General features: G+C 41.0%; 1 protein-coding gene across 2 annotated transcripts in view; it reads left to right on the forward strand.

Moving 5' to 3' along the window:
* The window catches only part of galnt17 (polypeptide N-acetylgalactosaminyltransferase 17), a 462,724-nt gene that overhangs the window by 438,542 nt on the left and 2,605 nt on the right, over positions 1-21,577 (forward strand). For both annotated transcript variants that reach the window (XM_073053568.1, XM_073053567.1), the window contains exon 11: positions 17,251-17,418. In XM_073053568.1, coding sequence (XP_072909669.1) covers positions 17,251-17,418 — 168 coding nt within the window. The remainder of the gene's footprint in view (positions 1-17,250; positions 17,419-21,577) is intronic.

Here is a 21,577-nt window from a genome sequence, read left to right on the forward strand (position 1 = left end):
TGCACAGTGGCCCAGCCTTAACCTAGTCCACACAGTTTCCTCTCTTCTGAGACTCTTCTAGTCCACTGCCTACCCTAGTACCTGTAACACTCTTTTGTATTTGATATAAATGCCTCCCTTTCCCCTCTCTGTCCCATCATTCTTGCCACATTTGGATGATTTTTTTTCAAACTCTGTCCCATCTAGTCCTTTTACAGTGTGGTATTCCCAGTCAATACATGGAAAGTGAAAATCAACTTCTATAAAAACCTTATGTTTCTTTCATCTGTCTGCGATCTCTTTACAAATTTGTTCCTTGAAATCCCTAGGACTGTTGGGTGGTATCTAAATGGTCATACCTTTCTTATTTCTCAGTTCCACTCACAATCCCTCACTAATCGAGTTCTCCTGTCAGTCCTGATGAAGTACTGCCACGACATTTTCCCTGACTACTAACGCCACCCCTCCTCCTTTAACCCCTGAAAATTTGAGTTCCTTCATAACCTAAGGATTGAATTACATTGTGGAGTTATCACAAGTGGTGTTTGTTCCCTGGAAAGGTGTGAATCCATCTGGTGGCTCCCTGGCATTTAACACAGCCTTAGCCAATACAGGGCATTTCAATACTTGTGCAATTGAGGAAGCTGATTTTCTTCTATTTACCCTTCAAGGCGAAACTCAGTGATCATGTCAATATTAATTGCATGTCTCATTCTGAATGTGCTCCGGAATGATACAAATCTTATATTTTGCTCTTTGGTGGATGCTTCCGGAGATTTCAGGAATTTCTTCCATGGGTGATAGAATAGGTAATTAACTTGTATCTCAATTACAGATAAGGCAACCAGGCAGAAACCACAATCAGAATCTCCTCATCATTTATGTCAGGCTCTGACAAATGAACATAACAAAATGACTGCAATTTAGCTGAGACTCCCATGAGCTTCCTTACAGCTTTATTAGTGAATGAAGTTTTACATTCTTCTGAGTCAAGCTACAGAGCATATATAATACAAAATTGATCACTACTGCACAGTACCTCGCCCCCCCCCATGTTGTGCCAACCTTTTAATGTACTCTAAGATCACCTATTTATACTCAAATGTACTCCTATGTAACCCCCCCCCCCATTTTTCTTTCATCCATGTGTCTCGAATAGCTTCTTAAATGCCCCTAATGTATCTGCCATCACTCCTGGCAGGGTGTTCCATGCGTCCACCACTCTCTGTGCAAACAACTTACCTTGACACTTCCCCTATACTTTGCTCTAATCACTTTAAAATTATGCCCTCTTGTGTTAGCCCTTTCCATCCTGGGAAAAAGTCTTTGACGATCCACTCGATCTCTGCCTTTTATCATCTTGTACACCTCTATCAAGTCTCCTCTCATCCTCATGGTCTGAATATGTTCTAATTTGCAAGCCAAACAATGAACTATTTCACTTCCAAGACCTCAATCTTGGCTCAGTTGCTGAGTCTTGCTTCAGACTTCAAATGCAGTGCAGCATGAAGGGAATCTTTCAAATATTCAAAGCGGTATCTGTTGCATGAACAGAAGCTCTCAGATCATTACGAATGACCTCAATGAATTAGAGGAATTTCCCCATCAATATTTAGCTAATTATACTAATTAATGATATTAACTTACCAGCTTGAGCTGAGAAAAAAAAAATATTTATTAATTTACTGTATCGGACGAAAATAATGTATAAGATCAGAGACAAGCAAGCGAATTGACACACCTGCATGGACGATTTGAAATTATACACGTCTTCATCAGTAAAACTAAAGCAATTAATTCAAATAGTAGAACTATTTTCTAAAGGTATAAAGATGAACTTTGGACTAGATAAGTGCAGAACATCAAACTTAAAGAAGTGCAAGAGAGCTGGTAGGATATAAAAGAGAGCAGCAGGATACAGTACAACTGATGGATGAATATGAAACATATACCTGTAAGCAGTTTGGATGTCAACAAGCAAAGAAACTAGATCATAGTGCCAAAAAGGGAAGCTTTTGACAGGATTTACTTCAAGGCTTAAGAAATTTTGCCGAACAGAGCTCAATAGTTAAAATATAACAAAGGCAATTAACGCTTTTGCTATACCCATACTAATGTATTCTTTTGGCACAATATCTTAGTCTGAAACTGATGTGTAACATTAAGAAAGAAAAATAAGAACTGAAGTGACATATTTTAGAAAACATTATGTAGACTCGAACGCACTTAGATTAACACCACTAGGACTGAAGGAAGAAGAGGAATAACAGACATAAAAAATTTATACAACAGTCAGATAAAACTTCTAAGGATATATTTTCATCAAAGAAAACAGGATTCTGCATTTTACGCAAGCATATGCAATTCTGATAAAAAAAAAGTTCATACCATTAAACTTATATGAAAGCACAACCCAGAAAAATGAAGATATTATCACTATAGAAGAAAAAACTCAACCAGTGGAAGACACACCCACCATCTGGGAAGACTAGATATTGACAAGGAAACGTTGAATGCCTGGCTCACAGTTGGAGACTTCTTCCCAGAAACAGAAGAGTTCCCTGCGGCAATACAGGACATCTGGTTAATACAAATATTATCAAAGATACATCATAAAGTCCAACAAATTCAAGACAGTAAACACAGAAAATGCCAGAAACAATCCACACATTACAAGATCCTGCAGCAGTTTAACTCAATCTGATTATTTATACAGGCACAATCAAGAGGCAAATACCATTCAATAAAATCTTGCATTAAAATACAAGCTCTTAAAAGACACCATACCTCACTATAAATACAGGCCTGATCCAGTTTTAGAATCAGAGTCCAACAATTTATATTACAACTGATCCATTATCACAGATAGGGCAATCTATAATAACCGTCCTGATATAATATTCCAGGTTAAACATGTAAGCACAACTTACTTAATAGATACAGCCATTCCAAATACACATAACATAGAGTGAAAAGCACCAGAAATATACTGAATTAAAAGAGGAAATTGAAAGACTACAGAACATGAACAGGATATACATTGTCCCAATAGTAATATCTACAACTGGTATCGTCCAAGGTCACTGTACAGTAGCATTGAACAATTAGGCCTACAGAGCAATATTTATATAAATCTCCAGAAAGCCACAATACTAAACACCACTAGAATAGTTCAGAAGTTCTGACCAATTGAGAAATTAGTGCGCTTGGCTATGGATGTATCTCAGCTTTTACAAGCTTGAGGTGAGAAAAATATAGTATTATTAATATTTTCTGATAATTTAGATAATTAATAATTTCAATTTTGTCTGAAATATTCAGTGTATTTACCAACATTACCTGTTTGATGCTGTGTTGGGAGCTTGCTGGGCACAAATTATCCACAGCATTTCCAGCTTTGCCATTAGGATCACAATTCAGAAGTAATTAATTGGCTGCAGTGTAGCTTGGACTTTGGATGCTGAAAGGTGTTATAGTAACATAAGATAATCAACAAAATTGCTACGTTGACATTACAAATGCCCCATTAGGTACAGAGGGCTTTTAGGGAGGATTCAGGATTTCATTTGTAGACCCATAAGCTGGAACCAAAGTTAACTAAATTCCTAATTTCTTTTTGCTAACGAATGGAAGCTACTGACACAATGAAGGAAGCCATGAACGCCGCCAGAGATGGAGGACCTTTGCTTCTGCCCTAAATGCCAGCGGTGTAACAGGCAAAAGAAGAAGAACTAACATTAATTTTTCTGAAACTGGGCAATGACTGACCAGAAGGAGACATTTACCACACAGATACACGTTGTGCTCTTTCTTTGCAATACAGGAGTAGCCCCTGTTCCCTTGCCCTTTCCATCTTCAACCAGCAGCATCAATGATCTGTACAAAGTTGGAATCCTGTGGCTTCTCGTAGAAGATTCAAAGTGACGCTGTTGGTGAAAGGGCTGAACTCTATTAGAATGGACAAGACTAAAGTGAAAGGTTCATGACTTAGCAGCAGCAAGCTGTGTTGCCGGCACAGCAGAAGGAACGGTGAAGAAATAGGCAATAGCATGGCAGGGCAAGGGTATGGAAGCGTCTGTAACCATTCCTCTTCCCTGTGCTCCAGACACCACAAATAGAAGTAGAAAGACAGACAGTTAACACAGCAGTACAATTTTGTTAAAGAAAGTAGCCTGTTATCCCCAGAAGCCTACACCTTCACTCACTTCTTCTATTGAAACAACAGACAGAGAAAGCCAACAGGGTATTGATTCCAATCGTGCCTTGTCAACAGGAATAGAAAATTAGACCACCTAAGAAGCACATATTTTTCATCAATAGTCACTCAAGATTGGCTGTTAATGCAGCATAATTTAATAGAAGCCTACCTTCTCATTAGTCATCAGTATTTTCTCCAAGTATGTGTGCTGAAAGCCAAGATTAACATAATAAAAAAGAAGCTGTTATAGTAACTTAGTAATTACAATACCTAGCCAGTTCTCCAGAGATCAGGACTAAAAATATTATTTATTGTGATACAGCATGGAATCAGCCCTTCAAGCCACGCCACCCAGCAATTTAACCCTAACCTAACCACAGGGCAATTTACAATGACCAATCCACCTACCAAATGGCACGGCGTTTGGACTGTGGGAAGAACCCAGAGGCACTCAGAGAAAACCCATGTGGTCACAGGGAGAAGGTACAAACCCTTACAGGCAGTGGCAGGAATTAAACCCAGGTCGCCTGTACTGTAAAGCATTGTGTCAACCACTGTGGTACAGTATTGCCTGTGATCAGATGCCATGTTCTAAAATCTCTCCACAACAGTTGAGGAATTCAAATCTAGATCTGATGAAAGGTTTTCAACCTGCAATATTAACTCTGTTTCTTTCTGCACAGATATTGCCTGACCAGTTGAGTACTTCCACCATTTTCTTTTTTTTATTTCAGATTTACAACATCCGGGATTTTACTGGTTACCTTAAAAGTCATTTCAATCTGTCATTAAAATGTTGTATTAGTCTTAGGCTTCATTAAAACTACACAACTACCTTAAAAGCCCATAAGGTTCTCTGATCCCTTGAGGAAATGAATTCAACCTGCATGTGACTCCAGATGCACAACTTTGCATTTGATGCCTAACTCTCATTTGCAATGGTTTATCATGTCACTCAGATTGACGGCACAATTCACAACAGGTAATAACTCCTAGTCTTGGCAGAGATGTTCCTCAATAAAAATTAGCTAGCATCTAACAGATAATGGAAGGTTTTGGCACATGTCAGATTGGAGGATCAGCTCTCACCAGTTAGAAACTAAGTTCCACAACGTAGAAATAAAAGTGACAAACCCTTAGGACCACGATCTACCAGGACTCTATTGATTTAATGTTAATGAAGAGTCACCTAGGCAGCATTGGAATGCCTATTACAATAAAGCAAAGTATTGTCATTGGTATATTATTGTCACATATGCCAAGATACAGAGAAAAGTTCATCCTTTATACTGTTTATACAGAATCAATGTAAAGAATGTGTGGCTGGGATGAAGTGAATTTTCAACTTGTCCGCCCCCAAACTGTTTTAAGCCCAACGTTAGAACTTAATGAATATGAAATAGACATTAACTCAGCATAGGCTCATCCAGGTCAAAGGTCAGCTAACTAATTTCACAATCAGTTCGTTGACTATTTAATTCAATGCCACAAGATACTGGAGGAACTCAGTGGGTCAGGCTGCATCTATGGAGGGAAATGAGCAGTTGACAGAATCTCTTGAGTGTTGACTCTATGGTTCCAGTGAGGGTCATTTTTTTCAGCAAGTCTGTTTTTAACCAAAATCAGCTCTAGTGGGGCCACTAGGAGCAGAAATGTTTCTGCCTGCAACAATAGTCTATATCCAAAAGTCTATCTCTATAATTGGTTTGTTTCGCAACGTTGGTCTCCTCAACTACACCTTTCGGACCCTGTTTCTATTTGTATCAAACACAGTCCCGCTGCAAAGGCCACCACACACCAGCCCCTAAATTCAGCAGCAAACCTCCCCGCCATGACTGCCATCGATCCTCTGTTTTGCAAGCTCTTCTGGCCCAGCCTCCAGTCAGCTCTCTTTGCACTCAGCTGGCTATGGCTTTTATGCACTGAGCTTCTCTGCAGTCTGACAGGCTCCTTGCAAAACAGTCTGGCTGCAGGCAGGAAACCTGCATTAAAAAATATCTACAATATGTTCCAAGGAAGCACTTTTCCAGGCTTCCTGACTTGAGACAGCTGGCACAATCTCATCCTGCCTCTCTGCTAATATCTCTCTTCAAATATAACCGTACATTGATGAGACTTTCAACATGCAAGTGATCAATAAGTGCACTTCATTATCATCAATAATTTCTCTTAAGTTTAGGATTTTAAAATTTACCGATGGCATTCTTCCTGTGGAATTGTCTTCCTGATTTCCAAATAATTATAGAGGAAGTTCGTCCTTGAAACTAGAGATGTTGACTTTGAGAATAGCTGAGATCAGTTTAATACGCTTCTAATTAGGCTATATTTTATCTTATAATGTTCTGTAACAGTGTAGAGATCTTACTAAGAGAGAGAATAGCAATACTTGCCTTACCAGCTTTGCCACAAGAGTACACTGTTGTATGGAGAAGGCTATCAAATTGTTTTCTGGAAGACTTGAATGCAGAGTGTGTATCAGGTTCGCGGGTCCAGCAAGTGAGACAGGAAATGCACTGACTCCAAATAGGTATATGAATCATTTATTTACAAACAGTAAAAATTCGACCAAACATTCATGTTCCCCAAGTTACAGCCACGACAAAGTTGATTACTCAACAGACATACTCAATAAGCATACTTAGTTAAAAGTGCGTGCAGAGCTTGCCTTCCCAATGATCATGTCTTAAACAAAGGAAGAAGAGACCAAGCACCTTCCACGTGCTATTTCATATACCCAGAATATTTGAAACTGGACACCGGGCACTTATCAATGGGAAAAGCAGCTGCAGTTTCTAAAGTAACTAATCACAATGGAAATGACTTTTGACAGTCAGAATAAGACATGTCCCCACAGGACAGAACGTCATTTGGATCTATAATTAATTTGAGAAGTGTACCTTGAATATTTGCCTGCAGAAAAGAGCTACAATACATTCTGCTGTGTTGAGGTCCACAGACTAGGAATGCCTTCAGTTAAATCTTAATCCCGTGTTACTTCAGAAAATATTCTTGGTTAAAAAGAAGGATTTGATTTTATGTAGCCCTTGTCATGGACATTCCAAATGGTGTCATGATAGTGAAATGGACAACACAATGCTGTTACTGTGCTCACAACCTGGATTGAATTTCCATCCCTGTCTGTAAGAAGTTTGTGCGTTCTCCCCAAGACGATGTGGTTTCCTCAGCGTAATCCTGCTTCATCCCATGTTCCAAAGAGTTATGAATGAGTAGGTTAATTGTTCACATGGGCCTAATCGGGCAACACAGTCTCATTGGGCTCATGCTTGCAGGGCTAGTTGGGTTATGAGGTGATGTTCTTCATCTGCCATTCATGTTGAACTTCCAGGGGATATTGATGAATGGAGTCAAGGTTCCTAGCATAAGTCTGAATGCCTTTCCTCCATGTTCCTAGCACAAGTCTAAATGCTTTTCCTCCATTTTGAGCATTATTGGCTTTGGGTGAAGATGTGGCACTTTTCTAAGGAGTCTTTGAGAGCATCCTTGAATCATTTGCCCTGCCCACTAGCTGATCTCTTACCATAGCGAAGCATGTTTGGGAAGGCTGGCATCAGGCAAGTGGACAATGTTGTCTAATGGAGCCAGCTGAAGGTAATCAAGGCTTTGATGCTGAGCTATACACTCAAGATGCTAAAGGAATTCACCCAGTCAGGCAGCATCCATGGAGGGGAATACACAGTTGGCATTTCAGACTAAGACCCTTCATTAGGCTAGGAAAGGAAAGCTGATAGAAGCCAGAGTAAGAAGATGGTGTTGAGGGGGAGAAATGCTGGTATGCTTATCCTTCCAGTAGATCTGGAGGATTTTGCAAAGACGGAATTGATGGGAGAGACAGTGGTGCAGCCGGCAGAACTCTACTTCACTGCTACAGCACAGTCTGACTCCTGGCGCTGTCTGAGCGGGATTCACACATTCTCCCCGTGAAGTGTGAACTTTTCTAGAGTGCTCTAGCTTTCTCCCTTGCACATGCAGGTTGGTCAGGTAATTGGCCGCTGTAAATTGCCCACGGTGTGCAGGTGAGTCATCAAATCTGGGGGGGGGGGGGGGGAGAGAAAAACTGGGATTATTGTGGAATTAATGTGAGTTGTTGCCTCATAGCCTGTCTGGTCTCAGTGGTTCAGAAAATCTGTATAACACTATGGCTTTGTAACTTTGTAGTATTAGTAGTGAATCTCCAATACCTAGAGATACAGGCATAGAGAGAGGCAGTAGAACATTGTTCTCCGATTTATCTGTGATGTGAATGAAGTTATGTACACAATCTCAATATCTAACAATGAATAGTCAATTTAGTATGGTGTAATTATAAATATGTAATTGTAGTGTGTTGGTGCGTGGCCGAGTGGTTAAGGCGTTGGTCTAGTGATCTGAAGGTTGCTCGTTCAAGCCTCAGCTAAGGCAGCATGTTGTATTTTTGAGCAAGGAACTTAACCACACATTGCTCTGTGACAACACTGGTGCTAAGCTGTAAACAGCCCTTGCCCTTCCCTTGGACAACATCAGTGGCATGGAGAGGGGAGACTTGCAGCTTGGGCAACTGCCGGTCTTCCATACAACCCTGTTCAGGCCTGCGCCCTGGAAACTTTCCAAGGTGCAAATCCATGGTTTCTTGAGACTAACGGATGCCTATTTTTTAATTGTTGTGTGGGAAACAGAAGTTTTACAGGTTGTTGGTCAGACCGTATGTGGAGCTCTGTGTTCCATTTTTGTTCCACGTTATCAAAACGGTCTCTTAACTCAGAGGGAAACAAAAAGGATATTTCCTCTGTTGAGGGTCTGAGGATGCATTTTGTCTGTGAGCAGAAGTGATAAGCCCGTATTGCCTACAAGACAGATACGACAAAGCAATTGTAAATTGATGCAACACAGAAGGAGATCATGCACCCATTATATACGCCAGATGCATGTCAGCTCTCAGCAGGACAATTCCTTCTCTCCTTCACCATTACCCATTCATGTTTCCCTCTTACACTTTCTCTTCTTACCTGCTCCTTTGGTGCTCATCCCCCTACCCTTTCTTCCATGGTCTTCTACCCTCTCCTATCAGATTCCCCGTTCTCAAGCTCTTGTCTCTTTCACCAAATTCCTATCTCTTTAATTCACCTCTCCCCCTCTCCTGGCTTCGCCAATCACCTGCCACCTTGTACTTCTTCCTCTCCTCCTCCTACCTTCTTATTTTGACTTCTTCCCTTTACTTTCCAATCCTCAGGAAGGGTCTCAGCTTTCATAGACAGGGAGGAAGGCAAAAGAGGTGGGGGTGTGGCACTATTGATCAGAGATAGTGTCACAGCTGCAGAAAAGGAAGAAATCATGGATTGTCTACGGAGTCTCAGTGTGTGGAAGTTAGGAAAAGGAAGGGGTCAATAACTCTACTGGGTGTTTTTTTATAGACCACCCAATAGTAATAAGGATATCGAGGAGCAGATAGGGAGACAGATTCTGGAAAGGTGCAATAATAACAGGGTTGTTGTGGTGGGAGATTTTAATTTCCCAAATATCAATTGGCATCACCCTAGAGCGAGGGGTTTAGATAGGGTGGAGTTTGTTAGATGTGTTCAGGAAGGTTTCTTGACACAGTATGTAGATAAGCCTATGAGAGAAGGGGCTGTACTTGGTCTGGTATTGGGAAATGAACCGGGTCAGGTGTCAGGTCTCTCAGTGGGAGAGCATTCTGGAGATAGTGATCACAGTCCTATCTCATTTACCATAGCATTGGAGAGAGATAGGAACAGACATATTAGGAATGTGTTTAATTAGAGTAAAGGGAAATATGAGGCTATCAGGCAGGAACGTGGAAGCATAAATTGGAAACAGATGTTCTCAGGGAAACATATGGAAGAAATGTGGCAAATGGTCAGGGGATATTTGCGTGGAGTTCTGCATAGGTATGTTCCAATGAAACAGAGAAAGGATGGTAAGGTACGGGATCCATGGTGTACAAAGGCTGTTGTAGATCTAGTCAAGAAGAAAAGAAGGGCTTACAAAAAGTTTAAAAAACTAGGTAATGATAGAGATACAGAAGATTATAAGGCTAAGAGGAAGGAGCTTAAGAATGAAATTAGGAGAGCCAGAAAGGGCCATGAGAAGGCCTTGGCAGACAGGATTAAGGAAAACTCCAAGGTATTCTACAAATATGTGAGGAGCAAGAAGATAAGATGTGAGAGAATAAGACCAATCAAGTGTGACAGTGGAAATGTGTGTATGGAACCGGAAGAGATAGCAGAGGTACTTAATGAGTACTGTGCTTCAGTATTCACTACGTAAAAGGATCTTGGCGATTGTCGGGATGACTTACAGCGGACTGAAAAGCTTGAGCATGTAGATATTAGGGAAAAGGATGTGCTGGAGCTTTTGGAAAGCATCAAGTTAGATAAGTCACCAGGACCGGACAAGATGTATTCCAGGCTACTATGGGAGGTGAGGGAGGAGATTGCTGAGCCTCTGACAATGATCTTTGCATCATCAATGGGGACGGGAGAGGATCCAGAAGATTGGAGAGTTACAGATGTTGTTCCCATATTCAAGAAAGGGAGTGGAGATAGCCCAGGAAATTATAGACCAGTGAGTCTTACTTCAGTGGTTGGTAAGTTGATGGAGAAGATCCTGAGAGGCAGGATTTATGAAAATTTGGAGAGGCATAATATGATTAGGAATAGTCGGCATGGCTTTGTCAAGGGCAGGTCGTGCCTTTTGAGCCTGATTGAATTTTTTGAGAATGTGACTAAACACATTGATGAAGGTAGAGCAGTAGGTGTAGTGTATATGGATTTCAGCAAGGCACTTGATAAGGTACCCCATGCAAGGTTTATTAAGAAAGTAAGGAGGCATGAGGTCCAAGGAGACATTGCTTTGTGGATCTAGAACTGGCTTGCCCCCGACTGAGGAATTATCCTGCTCTGCTTGGGAAATAGTGTGAGAATCGAGAAGGCAGGATACGGGAGGAGGCCGAGAGAAATATATCAGGAAGAGACCGGGAGTTTCCCAAAGACAGTCCTCACCCCCTTCAGAAGAGCCATAAGGTTTGGCTAACTTTAAAAATGTTGAGAAGCTAAACGGAAGCAAAAGTAGACAGTGATATACCTATCTCGAGAAATACTTATTATAATGTGGATTTTATATTACTTACCGTAGATTCCGGACTACAGAGCGCACCTGATTAAAAGCCGCTGGCTCTAATTTTAGAAATAAAATCAATTTTTTAATTGTAAAGGCCGCATCGGATTTTAGGCCGCACCGGATTTTCGGCCGCAGGTGTCCCACGTTGTAATATGAGATATTTACACAGAAAGATATTACACGTGAGGATTTTTTTAACTTTTAATTAAATCCATATGGTAACAAAAACAAATACATATTGCAAATGCTTTTTTTCGAACCGTGCCCGTACGCGGCTACTTTTAAATATACGTTGCGTATACTTCTTTACTGAACAACATTCCAATATCTCCTAACGACTGGTAAAAAAATATATATATTGCAGCCTACCAGGAAAAGTTATTGATCACCTTTAACTTAAAAGCAAAGTTCGCTCAGATCCAAAGCCGCTCGCGTAATGCGCTCCCCCCCTCCTTTCCGTTTATCGCAAACCGGCATTTTCCCACAAGACACCGCGAAACCGGGTGTGACGTCATAGCATCCCACGATGTAGTACAGAAAACAAATATAGTTTAAACTAAGTAGGCAGCACAATGCTTCGAGTGTTTTCCATGTTGATGAGGGTGAGTACAAATGACTGATTTACAATAATTTAATTGTGAAAGTGCGCTTGATTTATCGTACAATTTCATTGGACTGTGAACTACTCATCAATTTTATTGGTCTACTGTTATGAGGCAAAATGTTTACGAGGCGGCATGAAAAAAATCATGCATTAGCCGCTTCGGATTATTGGCCGCAAAGTTCAAAGCTGTTCAAAATGTGGGAAAAAAGTAGCGGCTTAAAATCCGGAATCTACGGTAGTTATTCTTTATTCGCTCACTTACTCCTTTTCCCCCACCAAAATGAGAATATATATATATATATATATATGTAATATATGTGTGTGTGTGTGTATATATATATATATATTTGTGTGTGTGTGTGTATATATATATATAGGAGGAGTACACAGGGAAATCTTTTCTGTGTAGTGGATTTCTTCACTGACTTTTATGAATACTGCAATGGGGGCCCTCAGCTCACAAGTAAGAGGGGTTATCCCCCACGGCTAGACATTTCCTCTAGCTCAACACAGGGTCATCTACTAGAGACCTCAGCCTTGGAATCACACGTTCGTTGCCATTTTTGTTATTATTTGCGTTTCTTGGTTCTTATTTGTTCAGAGAGTAGATCGATTAAGTTTTATTCTAATTTCAATGATACATTGACAGATAAATACAGATGGCTAAGGACAAGGTAAAATTCATTTCTTTTAATGTCAATGGGCTATTAAATCCAATCAAACGTAAGAGAATTTTATCTAATTTGGAACAATTTGATTCATACTGGGAAAAATGGTTTAACTACGTAATGCCTCATAGGCCTGATTTTATTCTCACAAATCAATGAATCTGTTGTGAAAAAAAAGATCACTCCCTACTTGTACATAGTTCTTTCCTTTTGTTTGTTTTTTCTTTCCACTCTTTTCTATAAGTGTATACCTCAGATAAATACTTTGTGGAGATTTGTGATAAATATGACTATATGATACAATGTCTGAAATACATCTTATAGAAATGTTTGTTTGATGATGAACTTCAATTTAAAAAAATTACCAAAAAAAATAACTGGCTTGCCCACAGAAGGCAAAGAGTGGTTGTAGACGGGTCATATTTTGCATGGAGGTCAGTCACTAGTGGTGTACCATAGGGATGTGTTCTGGGACCCTTACTCTTCATGATTTTTATAAATGACCTGGATGAGAAAGTGGAGGGATGGGTTAGGAAGTTTGCTGATGACACAAAGGTTGGGGGTGTTGTGGACAGTGTGGAGGGCTGTCAGAGGTTACAGCGGGACATTGATAGGATGCAAAACTGGGCTGAGAAGTGGCACATGGAGTTCAACCCAGAAAAGTGTGAGATGGTTGACTCTGTGGTTAGGAAGGCATACGGTGTATTGGCCTTCATCAATCATGAGATTTAGTTTAATAGCCAAGAGGTAATGTTGCAGCTATATAGGACCCTGGTCAAACCCCACCTGGAGTATCTTGCTACAGCAAGGATGTGGAAACCATCCAAAGGGTGCAGAGGAGATTGCCCGGATTGGGGAGCATGCCTTATGAGAATATGTTGAGTGAACGTGGCCTTTTCTCCTTGGAGCGACGAAGGATGAGAGGTGACCTGATAGAGGTGTACAAGTTGATGAGAAGCATTGATCATGTGGATGGTCAGAGGCTTTTTCCCAGGGCTGAAATGGCTACAATGAGATGGCACAGTTTTAAGGTGCTTGGAAGTAGGTACAGAGGAGATGTCAGGGGTAAGTTTTTTACTCAGAGAGTGGTGAGAGTGTGGAATGGGCTGTGGGTGACGGCAGTGGAGGCAGATACGATAGGGTCTTTCAAGACACTCCTGGATAGGTACATAGAGCTTAGAAAAATAGAGGGTTATGTGTAACCTTAGGTAATTTCTAAGGTAGGGACATGTTTGGCGCAGCATTGTGGGCCAAAGGACCTGTACTATGCTGTAAGTTTTCTATGTTTCTATGAAACATTGACTGTTTACTCTTTTCCATAAATGCTGCCTGACCTGCTGAGTTCCTCCAGCATTTTGTGTGTGTTGTTTTCTCCCCTCTTCTATTTCCCTGCAGCCCTATAATGTATTCTCTCTCCCATATCCATGGCTGGTGAGAGTTGGTGGGGGATGGAATTTGCAAACTCCAGAAAGACAGGAACAAATCCCAGTCACAGGATCCATCAGCAATAAGCGTTGTGCCATGATTGCCAATCCTCACTATATTATGATGAAATTTCTTGAAACAGCATATTCATTAACGGAAGACTCAGAACATTCAGAAAGAACCCATTGTACATATTTCACAAATACCATAAAGATTTCAAAGAATAACAATCATTTTAGATTTTAAGTTTCAAGCGATGCACATATACAACAGAAAATGGAACTTGTTTGTCGGGTAACTGTTCTTGTGGTAGGGAACGCAGAGAAAATTGTCTGGATTTCCTGCAGTGTAAGATGCTCCTCTGGCGTCCTCTAATGTTAAATCAGGTACACTGCAGGACTCAACAGATGGATTTTGATATTGAAAATTTAACTGAGTATTGATTGCAATGTTTCCATTAAGTATCACATTGAAATATTTTATAAATTATTTTTGTTTTTAATTGCAATATTAAAGAAAATTCTGTTATGGATCCACTCCAAAAAGACAGAAATCCTTGTTGGCAGTGGCTTGCAGAAGGAATCAGACAGATGTGATGGAGAAAAGTTTCTCGGTTAATAATTCTCACTGATTATTTTTGTCTAGTGTTACAGAGAGTTACAATCCCATACCTGCAATTTATTAGCTCTGTCGTCTCATGGAAGTCAACTTTAGGGATTTAATTGATTCTCTGTTCAATTGATAGTGTAGGGTTTGGGACCACCCAGCTTCCCTTTTCTCCACCCCAACCCCCACTCCCCCAGATCAAAGACTGTGAAGTTCCTTGGAAGATCCTGGTTCTCAGAAATGTGGGCACAATTTTAAATGCTTGACAGTTTGAAAACCGTGTCTTTCAGCCTAGAGCTCAAGGGTTAGCTGTACTCTGAAAGTTATTTAGCTGGAGTGTGGAGCGCACATGAATTTTACGAACAGCAGCTGATGAACTACTGCTGTTTATAAGCTCTGAAAATTTTGGGAAAATAAACCTAAGAAATGACCTTATGTTAGGCAATGCTTAGAACGGAAATTAAATATTTTCCCAGATAATGTGTGGGAAAATATAACACACTGTAAAAAATACTGATTATCTAAAAATAGATTGTTCTGGAGCTTCTATTCCCCATCACCATCTATAAATCGATTGCACCACACATTTGTGTTGAAATGAGCTGATATTTGACTTCGGTCTCATTTGAACCGAAGCAACAATGCAACCTGTTGATCAGACTCTCTGACAGCAACATTAGGCCAGCCAAAAGATAGATTTCTAAGTCAGAGTGGAACAGCTCAGGTGGCAGCAGAATTCAGTATTGAAAATCTCTTGTTCACTGTGTACAATGTGTCTTTAAAAGGTTGGCTTTCTCTCACAAGGCTGGGAATAATTACACCCATTTGTATCTGGTTCTTGCTTTGTGAGGTCCTCCAGTATCTGAACAATGTTTACGTCCATTAGACAGAAGCTTCAGGTTTACTTCAAATGAGCTCACCCAGCCACAGGCCTACGTTAGTCCGTTGTCAGTGAGGCGTTCACGCCAGCCCAGGCGATTGCAAAGGTGAGTATTTGACACACACGTAGAAAGGAAAAGCATCTTCAGAGTCTGACTGTGGTCTTTAGGGAAAGGCAATGTAATGCAATCATCCATTTCGCCAAACAACAAAGTTGGAAGAGATACAATAGTAATGTACCTGAAGCAATCAATGAACTAAAATGTAAATTTGAAATTGTTGTAACATCATCAAAGGAAGGAAGAAGCAGTGAGACCTTTGGTTCCAGGAAGACTATTAAGAGACTTGCTTACTGTCGATTCATTTCATAGGTGCAATACACATAGTCGTGATTTAAATTTATTCCACAGATTTGCTAGAGCATGGATGAGCAAACTTTGATCAATGGTCTTCACTTATCACATCCAGCTTGTGGCCTTTAATCTTGTATACTGAAAGTTGGCTCCTAGGAGAAGGAGATCTCAAGACTCCGCTGTCTTATGGATATAGCCAATCATGAGGAAGGTTTCGGAAGTAAACTCTGAGGAAAAATTCAGAGACGGAGTCCCTAAAGCAGTCCTACGTGGAGTTCAACACTGACTGGCAACTGCTGTGACACCGCTGGTGCCAGACTGTATCAGTGTTTGCCGTTCCTTTGGATTCAACCGCTGCGTGGAGAGAGGGAGCCTTATGTATGGGCAACAGCTTGCTTTTCATATGGTATTACCCTGGTTTGCACAAGACGGCTAGAATGCAGCATCCACGGTCGACCTCGACCAACGGAGGGTCTTAATGGAAATCAGAAACTGGTCAAAACTTTTGATGAGGTCTCATTGCCCAGAAGCTGGGCTCTCTGCCACATTTTGCCAGAGATGTTAATAAAACGCAGTGAATACTAGTACCCAAGTCAACACCAGCTTGTTCACCCAGGCTTGATCTTCTCCTCAATCCTTCTGCGGGATTCCATTAAAGGTCACTGGAGACCAATCGGTCAGTGGAGCAAGGTTTATCCTATATTTGCTGCTCTTCTAGCTGAAACAGAGGTCAGTGGCAGTACCCCTATATGCTGGCCCCATTGTATCAGATAATACCACACACCTTCCTATCTCACACAACAGTTCACCAACACTGCCACAGAGAGATTTGGGGACAGTTATGTCTGACATATTTATTCAAAAACAATTGGAAGTTGCTTCAAAATGATAAAAAGATTTATTCGGCTACTTTTGGTGAACGCCCTCGAGAGGATGCAGAAAATGTTTTCTGGGGTGAGGGATTTCAGTTACAGGCTGGGGCTGTTGACCTTGACCAAGAGCAGATCTGCTAGAGATGTACAAAATCATGGTTGGTTTTGAAGTAATGCATAGCAAAATGCCAATTCAAGTAGTAGATACTTCAAAATCACCAATTTAAAATTTTGGACAAAATTCAGGATGTGAAATTCACCGCCTATAGAGGTGGCAGAAACACAGCCAGGGAATAAGATGGAAACAGGTGAGAGGATATTTTGCAGGGCTGTAGGGAAAGTGGAGGGAAAATGGACTGAAGTGATTACTCTTCTCGTAATTGGTATAAACATTTGATAGGCCAAGTGACTTCTATCTGTGCTGAAGTAACTACATCTTCATGATCTATGTTATGCTGCTAGTAAGCAGTAGTAATATTGAAATATTGTTTTACAACTAGGACAATTTCTATTGCATGTTTCTCTTTTTCAGCTGGTCAGGTATACAAAAGAAAGACTTATATATCTCGGATCCCTGGGATCTATTATCCAGCTGCCTGAAACACAATGCCTGGTGGATAACAAGAAAAGTCAGCATCCTCAGCTTCTGGATTGTGAAAAAGTGAAAAATGTTTACCAGAAGTCTTGGCGTTTTGTCCAGGTTAGTGGTAACCTACCTACCCATGCAGAGATTTTCTCCCTTATTTACTGTAGCCTTTCACAGCAGGGAACCTCACCTCCAGCACCAAATCATTAATATTCCTTGAAAGCCGTTACTCCATACAGACCAATTTTCTAAATGCCTGCTTTGAAACATGTCCCAAACCCAGAGTCAGGTGTTGGAAAATCACGGGCAATATCCCACGGTATTCATCAATAGCGCTTATGGGTGTGATTTGTTTGATATGGGATATTTGAAAGATTTCATTGTAAAATTACAAAAATGTTGCTAGGAAATTGAAGACATAAGTTATAGGAAAAGATAAAGTAAGTTAGGAATTTATTCCCTGGAGTGTAGGATAATGAGGGAAGACTTGATAGAATAAAATCAAAATTATAATGCATATAGATACGGTAAATGCAAGCAGGCTTTTTCTGCTGAGGTTGGGTGAGGCTAGAACTAGGGTTTATAGGTTAAGGGTGAAAGGTGAAGTGTTTAAGAGGAACTTGAGGGGGAACCTCTTCACTCAGAGGGTGGTGCGAGTGTGGTACAAGCTGCCAGGGTAAGTGTTGGATGTGGATTTGATTGCAACACTTAAGAGGAGCTCAGATAAGCACATGAGTGGGAGGGGTATGGGGGTCAATGGTATAGGTGCAGGCCAGTGGGCCTGTTTTTGTGCTGTAGTGCTCTATGACTCTATGACTAGAGAAACATTTAGTAGGTCATTTTAATCATTGACCTGCTATAAGGCAGTACTTCACAGTCTCTTGTCATTATGTCTGTTTTAAATTCATGCTGAATTTATTATCTAATAAAATGGAAAACGGAACATGCCCAGAATGAAGGAAAAAGTAGGCTGTGAAGATAAAATAGCAAAAGGTCGGGAAAAATGCATGATAAAATAAATAAATTATGTCTGAATAAGGGTAATGCAAATATATACTTAAAGAATTTGGAGTATTTGAGTGATAAGCCACAGGTTTTGCCTTTTTAAACCTTAAGCTCCTTGAAGGATGTAATTAATTCATGGATTTTCAGTTGATATTTTCTTGAGCATTGGATTACTTATCGCTCATGGAAGTGGTCTTTGTGTCCTCTGAGTGAACCTTAAATTTGCAATAACTCGTCAAGTAATAGATGTGTGATCAACAATGGTAAAGACAGTGCACCCTAATTCCTTCACCATCGTTTTGGGAGATTTTAACCAGGCTATTCCGAAAAAAATCACTAAGCAATTGCCATCAACAGATCACTTGCAATATCAGAGGAAACAACACACGGCTATTGCTACACCACAATCAAGAATACCTATGCTGCTATTCCACACCCTCACTTCGGGAAGTCTGATCACCTGGCTGAACTTCTACTCTCTGAGTATAGGCAGAGACTGAAGACTGCAGCACCAGTAGTGAGGATCAAGAAGGTATGGACAAGGGAAGCACAGGAGCGCCTACAGGACTGCTTTGAATCGGTGGACAGGACTGTATTCAGGGATTCGTCTTCAAACCTGGATGAGTATGCTGCAGTTGTTACTGACTTCATTAAAACCTGTGCGGATGAGTGTGTGCCTACAAAGACTTACTGTACATTCCCAAACCAAAAGCCGTGGATGAACCAGGAGGTATATCTTCTGCTGAAGGCTAGATCTGTGGTATTCAATTCTGGCGACCCAGCCCTGTACCAAAAGACCAGGTATGATTTGTGGAGGGCTATTTCAAGGGTGAAGAGACAATTTTGAATGAGATTGGAGGCAACATTGGATGCACGGCAACTCTGGCAGGGTTTGCAGGTCATTACTTCCTACAAAGCGAAACCCAATAGCATGAATGGCAGCGATGCTTCACTACCAGATGAACTCAATGCTTTCTATGCTCACTTTGAAAGGGAGAGCACAACTACAGCTGTGAAGATCCCTGCTGCACCTGAAGACCCTGTGATCTCGGTCTCAGAGGCTGATGTTAGGCTGTCTTTAAAGAGGGTAAAGAGGGCAAGGTGGAAGGCCCTGATGGAATACCTGGTAAGGCTCTGAAAACCTGTGCCAACCAACTAGCGGGAGTATTCAAGGACATTTTCAACCTCTCACTGCTACCGGCAGTAGTTTCTACTTGCTTCAAAAAGGCAACAATTATACCAGTGCCTAAAAAGAATAACATGAGCTGCCTTAATGACTATTGCCCGGTAACACTCACCTCGACAGTGATGAAATGCTTTGAGAGGTTGGTTATGACTGGACTGAACTCCTGCCTCAGCAAGGACCTGGACCCATTGCAATTTGCCAATTGCCACAATAGGTCAACAGTAGATGCAAACTCATTGGCTCTCCTCATGGCTTTAGACCACCTGGACAGCACAAACAACTACGTAAGGATGCTGTTCGTCGACTATAGCTCAGCATTTAATATCATCATTCCCACAATCCTGATTGAGAAGTTGCAGAACCTGGGCCTCTCTACCTCCCTCTGCAACTGGATCCTCGACTTCCTAACTGGATTGGTGATAACATATCCTCCTCGCTGACAATCAACACTGGTATGGTGGTGGGCGGGGGGGGCTACTGCACAGGACCGAAAGAAGCTGCAGAAGGTTGTGAATCTATTCAGCTTCATCTTGTGTACTAGCCTACAAAGTACCCAGGACATCTTCTAGGAGCGGTGTCTCAGAAAGGCAGTGTCCTCCAGCACCCTGGGCATGCCCTTTTCTCACTGTGACCATCAGCCTGAAGGCACACACTCAGCAATTCAGGAACAGCTTCTTCCCCTCTGCCATCTGATTCCTGAATGGACTTTGAACCCCTGGACACTACCTCACTTTTTTTAAATATACAGTATTTCTGATTTTGCACGTTATTAATCTATTTCATATGTATACTGTAATTTATTATCACTATTATTATTATTATTATATTTAAATTATTATTATTTTATCTTCTAGATTATGTATTGCATTGAACTGATGCTGCTCAGTTAACAAATTTCATGTCATATGTCGGTGATAATAAACCTGATTCTGAATGTGACCTGGCTCTATATATTGAATCCAGCAATCTCTACTCTTGCAATCATGTGTATTTATGAAGCTAATAGAAACCAAATTTAAATAATCAAGCTACTAAATTTTACACTAAATGAATAACTGAACAGAATAAACTGTTGACGTTAGGTACTTCCTGTTTCTTCTGTGACTTATAAAGATGAATAATATATGTGATTTTGCCACTTTCTAGGTAGTGCCAACATGCAGACTAACTGTCCCAAGACTGCCTGATCTACAGCTCTTGAAATCAGGTCACCCTAGTTCATTTCAGCTGCCCCAATCTGCTGAAATTAGTAGAGGGCAGGATTTTGCTCTGGCTCTAGTTTCTTCTGACGGCTTTCTCTTGGGTGTGTGTGTGAGTATGAGAGAGAGAAAGAGAGGAAGAATTTGAGGGAGGGATCCTGACCTGTCTATGTAAATCATAAGAATAGGTCTGCCTTGATGCCAGTAAAAACTTGAAGGAAATACCCTCGCAAACAAAATCCAATAGCATGAATAGCAGTGATGCTTCACTGCCAGATGAACTCAACACCTTCTGTGTCCACTTTGGAAGGGAGAATATAACTACAGCTGTTAAGATCCCTGCTGTACCTGATAACCCTGTGATCTCTGTTCAGAGGCGAATGTCAGGCTGTCTTTAAAGAGGGTGAAGAGGGCAAGGTGGAAGGCCCTGTCGGAGTACCTGGCAAGGCTCTGAAAACTTGTGCCAACCAACTGGCGGGGGTATTCAAGGACATTTTCAACCTCTCACTGCTATGGGCAAAAGTTTCTACTTGCTTCAAAAAGGCAACAACTATACCAGTGCCTAAAAAGAATAATGTGAGCTGCCTTAATGACTATCGCCCAACAGCACGCACATCAACAGTGATGAAATGCTTTGAGAGATTGGTCATGACTAGACTGAACTCCTGCCTCAGCAAGGACCTGGACACATTGCAATTTGCCTATCGCCACAATAGGTCAATGGCAGACACAGGCTCTTCACACGGCCTTAAACCACCTGGACCATAGAAACATCTATGTCAGGATGCTGTTCATTGAGTATAACTCAGCTCTTAACACCATCTTTTCCACAATCTTGATAGATAAGTTACAGAACCTGGGCCTCTGTTCCTCCTTCTACAAT

The sequence above is a fragment of the Hemitrygon akajei genome, chromosome 8 (genome assembly GCF_048418815.1).
Source record: "Hemitrygon akajei chromosome 8, sHemAka1.3, whole genome shotgun sequence".
Taxonomy (NCBI): domain Eukaryota; kingdom Metazoa; phylum Chordata; class Chondrichthyes; order Myliobatiformes; family Dasyatidae; genus Hemitrygon; species Hemitrygon akajei.